The 12,080-nt window shown below is 44.0% G+C and overlaps 1 protein-coding gene across 1 annotated transcript in view; it reads left to right on the top strand.

The window, feature by feature from the left end:
- Nucleotides 1-10,112, top strand: part of RRP8 (ribosomal RNA processing 8) — a 35,463-nt gene extending 25,351 nt beyond the window's left edge. Inside the window, exons 3-8 of the mRNA XM_063950782.1 lie at nucleotides 1,693-1,840; nucleotides 6,236-6,989; nucleotides 7,103-7,232; nucleotides 9,138-9,244; nucleotides 9,721-9,817; nucleotides 9,945-10,112. Of these exons, the coding sequence (XP_063806852.1) occupies nucleotides 1,693-1,840; nucleotides 6,236-6,989; nucleotides 7,103-7,232; nucleotides 9,138-9,244; nucleotides 9,721-9,817; nucleotides 9,945-10,058 (1,350 nt within the window). The 3' untranslated portion in view covers nucleotides 10,059-10,112. The remainder of the gene's footprint in view (nucleotides 1-1,692; nucleotides 1,841-6,235; nucleotides 6,990-7,102; nucleotides 7,233-9,137; nucleotides 9,245-9,720; nucleotides 9,818-9,944) is intronic.
- Nucleotides 10,113-12,080: the final 1,968 nt, after the last annotated feature.

Raw genomic sequence — 12,080 nt, 5'->3', positions numbered from 1 at the left:
TCGCCCAGGCACAGACAGAGCCACGACTAGCGTGGCTCCATCTGTATCTCTTTCACCGTAGCTCCCTCTAGCTGCCTCTCATCTCTCTTCTCCCCACATCTGTCTCTCTCCCACCCTATCTCATCTCTGTCCCCACTGTGGCAGTAACCGTGGGTTACGGCGATTCCTCCGTCACGTGTCATGATTGAATGCATTCTGTGTGCCCGGGGTAAACAGAGATCACAGACCTGAGTAATAACCCGACCGTGACTATGAGATGAATTATTATAGTGTTCCCAAAATGTATATTTCAGAAATGTCTGTTTGATATGAATTGCTGGTTTCAGGAATATGGGGGTTATTCAGATCTGGTTGCTGGGCTGCTAATTTTGCTGTCCTGCGTTCAGATAGTCGTCGCCTCCAGGGCGAGTGTAATTTCGCCATGTAACTGTGCGATCCTATGTGCACGCCGAGCTGCTATAATCCACTTTGTGCAGTCTGTGCGCAACCCAGGACTTACTCCTCTAGTGCGATGAGAACGGGCTGATCGCTGCCGGAGCTGACGTCACAGACCCTCCCTGAAAACGCTTGGGCACGCCTGTGGTTTTCCGAACACTCCCAGTAAACAGTCAGTTGCCACCCACAAACTGCTTCCTCCTTTCAGTCACCTTGTGTACGCCCGTGCGAATGGAATTTTCGCATCATACCATCGCTGACCGGCGATACCCGTTGTTGTTGTCCGACGCAACATGTGCTTATTGCTGTGCATACGCATGCGCAGTTAGTACCTGATCGCCTGCTGTGCGAAAATGCACAGCAGCAATCGGATCTGAATGACCCCCTATGTCTACGATGTGTAAGATGTCCTAAACCTCAGAGTAAGATAAGGTAGGGTTCTGACGTTTTATTCCTTTTTATTTACTTGAAGTTAATCTGTGCATTTCATAACTGTATGTTTTGTTTATTGGCCATTTTTTCTTTGTAACTTAACCCTAGAGATAATTTCTCAAGTTATCCTATAAATTTATCAATGTGCTCTATGAATTGACGTGCGTCGAGAGGCCCATGCTACATATGTGTAATAACTCTGGAGTTTTAAGTGTGATGCAAGTGCCTGGCGATTGCAAGAGCGCCATTCCAGAACTCTCTGTGGTGGCAGCTTGACTAAAACCCACGTCACGACCACCCACCTGCGTCTGGTTGGTGTATCTGAATGCAGGCTGGAGCGCGGTGCTGTGACAAACACCCCCCCCCCATCTGTATCTCTCTCACCTTATCTCCCTCTATCTGTCTTTCATCTGTTCCCCATCACATCTTTATCTCTCTCACAGTATCTCCCTCTATCTGTCTTTCATCTGTTCCCCCATCACATCTTTATCTCTCTCACAGTATCTCCCTCTGTCTTTCATCTGTTCCCCATCACATCTGTATCTCTCACCTTATCTCCCTATGTCTTTCATCTGTTCCCCACCTCTCATCTCTACCCCCCTTCCATCTCCCTCATCTTGATCCTTCACCCTGTTACCTCACACACTACTTTTCCTCCATGACGCTCACTTGTCAGTAAAATAATGCAGATAAGGATATTCCTGTACTGTGTACTGCAGCGTTCATGTGTGATATAACTTTATAATGGAAAGGTTCTGATGTCACTGATTATTACATGACATCTGTATTATAGAACGTTATCTAGACCTCAATCTCATTCTCCAGGGGGCGAACAGTAGGAAGAAAAGGTTGAAGAGGAATCGCCAACTTCTAGAGGTTCTGCAGACACTGAAGACTCCGAGCGCCTCTGACCCCGATCTCCAGCCTCCGCTGCATCTGAATCCCCCTGAGAAACAGAGGAAAACAGCCCCAGGTCCGGCCGCCTCGTAGTCCCGTACTGTGTTACCCCTGTAGTGCGGTGTTATGTCTGCGTGCTAGCTTTATTTATGGAGGGTTATTACTCAGGAGTTTGTCTGTATGAGCTAGTATTATTACTCAGGAGTAGGAATGTATGGGGATAATTACTGTTATTACTCAGGAGTATGTCTGTATGAGCTAGTATTATTACTCAGGAGTAGGAATGTATGGGGATAATTACTGTTATTACGCATGAGTAGGTCTGTATGAGCTAGTATTATTACTGAGTATGAATGTATGGGGATAATTACTGTTATTACTCAGGAGTATGTCTGTATGAGCTAGTATTATTACTCAGGAGTAGGAATGTATGGGGATAATTACTGTTATTACTCAGGAGTATGTCTGTATGAGCTAGTATTATTACTCGGGAGTAGGAATGTATGGGGATAATTACTGTTATTTTGCAGGAGTATGTCTGTATGAGCTAGTATTATTACTGAGTATGAATGTATGGGGATAATTACTGTTATTACTCAGGAGTATGTCTGTATGAGCTAGTATTATTACTCAGGAGTAGGAATGTATGGGGATAATTACTGTTATTACTCAGGGGTATGTCTGTATGAGCTAGTATTATTACTCAGGAGTAGGAATGTATGGGGATAATTACTGTTATTTTGCAGGAGTATGTCTGTATGAGCTAGTATTATTACTGAGTATGAATGTATGGGGATAATTACTGTTATTACTCAGGAGTATGTCTGTATGAGCTAGTATTATTACTCAGGAGTAGGAATGTATGGGGATAATTACTGTTATTACTCAGGAGTATGTCTATATGAGCTAGTATTATTACTGAGTAGGAATGTATGGGGATAATTACTGTTATTACTCAGGAGTAGGAATGTATGGGGATAATTACTGTTATTTTGCAGGAGTATGTCTGTATGAGCTAGTATTATTACTCAGGAGTAGGAATGTATGGGGATAATTACTGTTATTACGCATGAGTATGTCTGTATGAGCTAGTATTATTACTGAGTATGAATGTATGGGGATAATTACTGTTATTACTCAGGAGTATGTCTGTATGAGCTAGTATTATTACTCAGGAGTAGGAATGTATGGGGATAATTACTGTTATTACGCATGAGTATGTCTGTATGAGCTAGTATTACTCAGGAGTAGGAATGTATGGGGATAATTACTGTTATTACTCAGGAGTATGTCTGTATGAGCTAGTATTATTACTCATGAGTAGGAATGTATGGGGATAATTACTGTTATTACTCAGGAGTATGTCTGTATGAGCTAGTATTATTACTCAGGAGTAGGAATGTATGGGGATAATTACTGTTATTACGCATGAGTATGTCTGTATGAGCTAGTATTACTGAGTATGAATGTATGGGGATAATTACTGTTATTACTCAGGAGTATGTCTGTATGAGCTAGTATTATTACTCAGGAGTAGGAATGTATGGGGATAATTACTGTTATTACGCATGAGTATGTCTGTATGAGCTAGTATTACTCAGGAGTAGGAATGTATGGGGATAATTACTGTTATTACTCAGGAGTATGTCTGTATGAGCTAGTATTATTACTCATGAGTAGGAATGTATGGGGATAATTACTGTTATTACTCAGGAGTATGTCTGTATGAGCTAGTATTATTACTCAGGAGTAGGAATGTATGGGGATAATTACTGTTATTACGCATGAGTATGTCTGTATGAGCTAGTATTACTCAGGAGTAGGAATGTATGGGGATAATTACTGTTATTACTCAGGAGTATGTCTGTATGAGCTAGTATTATTACTCATGAGTAGGAATGTATGGGGATAATTACTGTTATTACTCAGGAGTATGTCTGTATGAGCTAGTATTATTACTCAGGAGTAGGAATGTATGGGGATAATTACTGTTATTACGCATGAGTGTCTGTATGAGCTAGTATTACTCAGGAGTAGGAATGTATGGGGATAATTACTGTTATTACTCAGGAGTATGTCTGTATGAGCTAGTATTATTACTCATGAGTAGGAATGTATGGGGATAATTACTGTTATTACTCAGGAGTATGTCTGTATGAGCTAGTATTATTACTCAGGAGTAGGAATGTATGGGGATAATTACTGTTATTACGCATGAGTATGTCTGTATGAGCTAGTATTACTGAGTATGAATGTATGGGGATAATTACTGTTATTACTCAGGAGTATGTCTGTATGAGCTAGTATTATTACTCAGGAGTAGGAATGTATGGGGATAATTACTGTTATTACGCATGAGTATGTCTGTATGAGCTAGTATTACTCAGGAGTAGGAATGTATGGGGATAATTACTGTTATTACTCAGGAGTATGTCTGTATGAGCTAGTATTATTACTCATGAGTAGGAATGTATGGGGATAATTACTGTTATTACTCAGGAGTATGTCTGTATGAGCTAGTATTATTACTCAGGAGTAGGAATGTATGGGGATAATTACTGTTATTACGCATGAGTATGTCTGTATGAGCTAGTATTATTACTGAGTATGAATGTATGGGGATAATTACTGTTATTACTCAGGAGTATGTCTATATGAGCTAGTATTATTACTGAGTAGGAATGTATGGGGATAATTACTGTTATTACTCAGGAGTAGGAATGTATGGGGATAATTACTGTTATTTTGCAGGAGTATGTCTGTATGAGCTAGTATTATTACTCAGGAGTAGGAATGTATGGGGATAATTACTGTTATTACACAGGAGTATGTCTATATGAGCTAGTATTATTACTGAGTAGGAATGTATGGGGATAATTACTGTTATTACTCAGGAGTATGTCTGTATGAGCTAGTATTATTACTCAGGAGTAGGAATGTATGGGGATAATTACTGTTATTACTCAGGAGTATGTCTATATGAGCTAGTATTATTACTGAGTAGGAATGTATGGGGATAATTACTGTTATTACTCAGGAGTAGGAATGTATGGGGATAATTACTGTTATTTTGCAGGAGTATGTCTGTATGAGCTAGTATTATTACTGAGTATGAATGTATGGGGATAATTACTGTTATTACTCAGGAGTATGTCTATATGAGCTAGTATTATTACTGAGTAGGAATGTATGGGGATAATTACTGTTATTACTCAGGAGTATGTCTGTATGAGCTAGTATTATTACTCAGGAGTAGGAATGTATGGGGATAATTACTGTTATTCTGCAGGAGTATGTCTGTATGAGCTAGTATTATTACTCAGGAGTAGGAATGTATGGGGATAATTACTGTTATTACTCAGGAGTATGTCTGTATGAGCTAGTATTATTACTCGGGAGTAGGAATGTATGGGGATAATTACTGTTATTACGCAGGAGTATGTCTGTATGAGCTAGTATTATTACTGAGGAGTAGGAATGTATGGGGATAATTACGGTTATTTTGCAGGAGTATGTCTGTATGAGCTAGTATTATTACTGAGTAGGAAAGTATGGGGATAATTACTGTTATTACGCAGGAGTATGTCTGTATGAGCTAGTATTATTACTCGGGAGTAGGAATGTATGGGGATAATTACTGTTATTACTCAGGAGTATGTCTGTATGAGCTAGTATTATTACTCTGGAGTATGTCTGTATGTAGAGTATGAGGGATTACCACTATGATTACCCAGAAGTATGTCTGTACATTGGATTAGCAGTATTATTACTCAGGAGTCTAGCTGTACTCACACTATAAGATTATCTGTTTTATCGGCCCTACACATTAAGCGATAACACTGAGAGATATGAACAATCTCGTTTATTAATGAATGAGATACCGTTCATACCGTTCAGTGTGTAGGCACCAGCGATGAATGATGCGCGGCCATGCGGTCGTTCATCGTTGGTGCTGGCTCGTTTATGCCTGCAAGCCAATATGGAGAATCTAGTCCATATTAGCATGCAGGGCTCTGGGGCCGGGTGACGTGGGGAGTGAAGAAACCGTATCGGCCGCCAGGAACCTCGGCGGCACATCGCGCTGTGTGTAGGGCCCTTAAATCTTTCTGGTTGGAACGTAAATCTGGTAATGTCTGGGAGTTTGACAATCGACTATTTGCTCCCAAGCACTGTTATATGGTCAATCAGACAAATTGAATTTAATCTGTTCGGTTAAACGAATTTATAGGCACAACCTTTTTTTTTTCTTTTTTTTTCTTTTTTTTCATTTTCCAGATTTTCGGAGCAAATGGTCATTTGTCATTAGCTGCCATACATTACCAGATTGGATAGATAATCTTATAGTGTGTGTCCAGTGTATGTCTGTATGGGGAATTAGTCTAAATAAGATTATTAATACTCAGGGATGCGCCATTGAGGGTTATACAAAGTAGAATCATCCATAATGAGTTTTTATCTCTCTCTTCCATAGTACACAATACAACAAAGGCTCCGCCCCCTGAGACCCTCTGCGCCCAGTCTCCGCCCCCTGACTCAGGAAAGCGACTCAGCCGCCAGCAATGGAGAAACAAGCTGAAGAACAAGAGGAAAATTCGGAACAAGTTTAAGATAATCCCAGAATCGGGGGGCAGATCGGAGGACAGTGCCGAGGATGGGAAGACGGGGCGAGGCCATACCCTGGCATCTGGGGATCAGGACGAGGGGCAGCCTGAAGGGTTAGGGGTTGGGGCAGATCAGTCAGAAGATGTTTTATCACTTCCCAGAAACAGGGGTTCCAGGATAAAAGTGGGAGTTCAGAAGAAACCGCTCCAGGTAAATGGTGGGAAGAGACCATCGGAAGGGGTGCAGCGGAATGCAGACGACTCCGCTCCTCGCCAGGTGACGCCTCTAGAAAAAGCAAGATTGAAGAAGCTGAAGAAAATAATGCAACGAGAAGATTGTGGTGGAAATCCGAAGGACAATGTCAGGGATTCGGAGGAGCCAGATAATGGTGAGACGGGAAAACAGGGACCTGACTCCCTGCGTTCTCGCATGGAGCAGAGACTGAGTTCTGCGCGCTTTCGTTACATTAACCAACAGCTATACACGTCTGACAGTCAGGACGCACTCAGCCTGTTCCAGGATGACCCCGAGGCCTTCAGCATTTATCACACAGGCTTCTCACAGCAGGTCCAGCGCTGGCCAGTCAACCCAATCACGGAGATCATCAAGTACGTCAAGAACAGGTCAGTCCACATGTGATGCTGTTTGCAGGAACATTTTATTATCTCCATTTAAGGAACTGTTCTTTTGTTAACTTATGTAATATTATGAGTGAGGATGTGACGTTGTCTCCTAGGCCCTCCTCTCTGGTGGTGGCAGACTTTGGCTGTGGAGACGCTCTTCTGGCTCGCAGTGTGCGGAATAAGGTTCATTCATATGACCTGGTGGCGCTGAATGATCACGTCACAGTGTGTGACATAGCCCAGGTATGTCTTCATTCGTAGATCACCCCGTATCACTCGGGATCACCAGATTTCTGTTACCCCTTGCTGGGGGTTAACCTTTCCCATAATCTCTACCTCATCCATAATCATTACTTTACCCTTTACCATAATCTCTACCTCATCCATAACCCTTAATTTACCCTTTCTCATAATCTCTACCTCATCCATAACCCTTACCTTACCCTTTCTCATAAACTCTACCTGATCCATAACCCTTACCTTTTCTCATAAACTCTACCTCATCTATAACCCTTACCTTAGCCTTTCCAATAACCTCAACCATAACCATAACCCTTACCTTACCCTTTCTCATAATCTACCTCATCCATAACCCTTAATTTACCCTTTCTCATAATCTCTACCTCATCCATAACCCTTACCTTACCCTTTCTCATAAACTCTACCTGATCCATAACCCTTACCTTTTCTCATAAACTCTACCTCATCTATAACCCTTACCTTAGCCTTTCCAATAACCTCAACCATAACCCTTACCTTACCCTTTCTCATAATCTACCTCATCCATAACCCTTAATTTACCCTTTCTCATAATCTCTACCTCAACCATAACCCTTACCTTAACCTTTCCTATAATCTCTACCTCATCCATAATCCTTAATTTACCCTTTCTCATAATCTCTACCTCATCCATAACCCTTACCTTACCCTTTCTCATAAACTCTACCTGATCCATAACCCTTACCCTTTCTCATAAACTCTACCTCACCCTTTCTCATAAACTCTACCTCATCCATAACCCTTACTTTAGCCTTTCCCATAACCTCTACCTCAACCATAACCCTTACCTTAGCCTTTCCAATAACCTCAACCATAACCCTTACCTTACCCTTTCTCATAATCTACCTCATCCATAACCCTTAATTTACCCTTTCTCATAATCTCTACCTCATCCATAACCCTTACCTTACCCTTTCTCATAAACTCTACCTGATCCATAACCCTTACCTTTTCTCATAAACTCTACCTCATCTATAACCCTTACCTTAGCCTTTCCAATAACCTCAACCATAACCCTTACCTTACCCTTTCTCATAATCTACCTCATCCATAACCCTTAATTTACCCTTTCTCATAATCTCTACCTCAACCATAACCCTTACCTTAACCTTTCCTATAATCTCTACCTCATCCATAATCCTTAATTTACCCTTTCTCATAATCTCTACCTCATCCATAACCCTTACCTTACCCTTTCTCATAAACTCTACCTCACCCTTTCTCATAAACTCTACCTCATCCATAACCCTTACTTTAGCCTTTCCCATAACCTCTACCTCAACCATAACCCTTACCTTTCCCTTTCCCATAATCTCTATCTAATCCATAACCCTTACCTTACCCTTTTCCAAAATCTGTACCTTATCCATAACCCTTACCTTAACCTTTCCCATAACCAATACCTCAGCCATAACCCTTTCCTTACCCCTTCCCGTAATCTCTACCTCATCCATTACCCTTACCTTAGCCTCTCCCAAAATCCTTACCTCAACCATAATCCTTATATTAGCCTTTCCCATAAACTATACTTCAACCATAACCGTACAATAACAACCATGATTGTAAAGTAAACATTCTCCTAATTATTCCGCCAAATAACCTGAATGCTCGCTCCCTAGTGGCATGATTCAGCATTACGCTCAGATAATATGAATGTTGTAGAACATGTCACATGGCTTCCAGTCCTACCAGTGAGCGCATTGTATGTTGTTAGTCAGTGTTGGTTTTTTGATAGGGTACAAAGAGCCTCTGTTGGTGTGTGATTAGATTGCAAGCTCCATCGGTGCCTGAGTAATGTTTTCTGATCTGTTGGTATAACATAATGACGGGTGTTGTACAGAAGAAGTGTGATAAGACTTTATGTGCCAGGTTCCGCTCTCGGATGGGACCATCGATATTGCTGTGTTCTGTCTCTCGCTGATGGGGAAGAATCTGGCTGACTTTCTACAGGAGGCAAATCGTGTGCTGAAGCTGGGGTAAGTGACTCATTGTGGGAGGAGCTGGCGACATCACCCAGTGTCACCTGGGGCTGATCCTCAATTACACACCAAGCCAAACTCATCTTCCTTATTGTTACATGCACATTTCCTTATACCTGACCTTAAGCGTTTTCATTATGTTATGTTGTGTTTGACTGTCGGCATGCAACCTTAAACCACAGACTGAGAGTTATATAGTGGAAGGAGCAGGGTCCCCAGCAGCACAGAGTATATCAGGAGATGAGTGATGTGTCAGTGAGGACAGGGCTGCATGTGACAGGGGCAGTGACATGATGTGAGGAGGGGAATGGAGGCAGCAGGATGCCACAGACTGAGAGTTATATAGTGGGAGGAGCAGGGTCCCCAGCAGCACAGAGTATATCAGGAGATGAGTGATGTGTCAGTTAGGACAGGGCTGCATGTCTGACCCACAGACAGAGTTATATAGTCTGACACTCTCTTCTCTCTCTCAGGGGAACGTTACTGGTGGCAGAAGTGAGCAGCCGATTTGATGATATCCGACCATTTCTTAGTGCAATGTCGCAGTTGGGCTTCAAGAGTGTCAGTAAGGTAATATGAACATCTTATGTATGTATTCTCTGCTTATTAGTCATACTAGTAGTATTTCTATAGGTCACTAGTAATTTATCAGTCCTGTTGTTTGTGTACTAACTAGATGTCCTCTCATCCCCCCCAGAATACAGACAATCATTATTTCTTCACGTTTGAGTTCAGTAAGGTCGGTCCTGCCCGAGACACCTCCAGACATTCAGGGCTCCAGCTGAAACCGTGTCTATATAAGAAGAGATGATCGCCTGGAGTGGACCTCTGTATAAAATGTATAAATAAATCGTGTTCTCTGTGATTCATCCTCTGTCTCAGCCCCATATCCCACCGACCCCACCGTACGAGATCGGAGAGAAGCTGCTCCCCCGACACTAGGCCCCGTCACAGACACATAAGCCACAGACCCCACCGTACGGGACCGGAGAGAAGCTGCTTCCCGACACTAGGCCTCGTCATAGACACACAACCCACCGTACGGGACCGGAGAGAAGCTGCTCCCCCAAAGCTAGGCCCCGTCATAGACACATAACCCACAGACCCCACCTGACAGGACCGGAGAGAAGCTGCTCCCCCGACGCTAGGCCCCGTCATAGACCCATAACCCACAGAGCCCACCTGACAGGACCGGAGAGAAGCTGCTCCCCGACACTAGGCCCCGTCATAGACACACAACCCACAGACCCCACCGTACGGGACCAGAGAGCAGCTGCTTCCCCAACACTAGGCCCCGTCATAGACACATAACCCACCTGACGGGACCAGAGAGAAGCTGCTTCCCGACACTAGGCCTCGTCATAGACACATAACCCACCGTACGGGACCGGAGAGAAGTTGCTTCCCCCGACACTAGGCCCCGTCATAGACACATAACCCACTGATCCCACCGTACGAAACCGGAGAGAAGCTGCTCCCCGACACTAGGCCCCGTCATAGACACACAACCCACAGACCCCACCATACGGGACTGGAGAGAAGCTGCTTCCCCAACACTAGGCCTCGTCATAGACACACAACCCACAGACGCCACCTGACGGGACTGTAGAGAAGCTGCTCCCCCGACACTAGGCCCGTCATAGACACGTGTTTAGAATTTAGAGTTAAGTATAAAATCACGATGGCCAATAGGAATTCTAAACTACTGATCATTGATGGGAACAATGTTTCACTTTTCCAGGGCGACTTTTTGTCATCCAAAATAGGTTCAATGTTCAACTAATAATTTCTTTTTGACAGTGGATGGTTGTCTGTGGTGACCTGTGTCTCGCTCCCACGTCATTGTGCGTCACTGCTTGTTTCTCGTGTCTCCAGCTGAGATGGTTCCTGGCGTCATTAGCTGGATCCCCTTTTTTAAAGGACATGGGGCCCATTTATCAAGCATCGCATATTGCATGTGATCTGGGTAGGATTATATGCGATCCTATCGGCGGCATATATCACCCTGCACACGCAGGGACAAGGGCAACGAAAGAATCTCGCCCCTGCGATGTGCCAGTCGGGGTGACTGGGCCTCGGCTCAGTCAGTACATTACGGTACCTGCAGGGGGTCAATATTGTGTCTGTGTATTGGTTTATGTGCATTTTGCCTTTGAGCTATACACCTGGGGGGGGGATTCTGGTCACCTGATGTGAGAATTCTGTACATGGAAGCGGAAATCTGGCACCCATTGATTCTATGCTGGCCTCAGTCTCCATTAGGTGCATGCGCTACGTGTGTAACAGGCTTCCTTTCCCTGTATGCACAGCTCGCACAGAGCCTGCGTCCAGGACCCCCTCAGACGCACAGAGCCTGCGTCCAGGACCCCCTCAGACGCACAGAGCCTGCGTCCAGGACCCCCTCAGACGCACAGAGCCTGCGTCCAGGACCCCCTCAGACGCACAGAGCCTGCGTCCAGGACCCCCTCAGACGCACAGAGCCTGCGTCCAGGACCCCCTCAGACGCACAGAGCCTGCGTCCAGGACCCCCTCAGACGCACATAGCATGCGTCCAGGACCCCCTCAGACGTACAGAGCCTGCGTCCAGGACCCCCTCAGACGCACATAGCATGCGTCCAGGACCCCCTCAGACGTACAGAGCCTGCGTCCAGGACACCATCAGACGTCAGGGCAGTTCACCTCCCAGTTACCGGACCCAAAGCTCCCTATGTCACAGGAAATACAAATCTGGCCAGCTACCACCTCATAATACAGACATAGGCAAAGTGCGTAAATTCTGCGCCATTTGGGTCCTTGCTACGCAACCCAATCCAGAATCCGGTCCTGAGTCTCA

Source organism: Pseudophryne corroboree, chromosome 2 (genome assembly GCF_028390025.1).
Source record: "Pseudophryne corroboree isolate aPseCor3 chromosome 2, aPseCor3.hap2, whole genome shotgun sequence".
In the NCBI taxonomy this organism is placed as follows: Eukaryota; Metazoa; Chordata; class Amphibia; order Anura; family Myobatrachidae; genus Pseudophryne; species Pseudophryne corroboree.
This window is presented reverse-complemented; position numbering and strand designations above follow the sequence as displayed.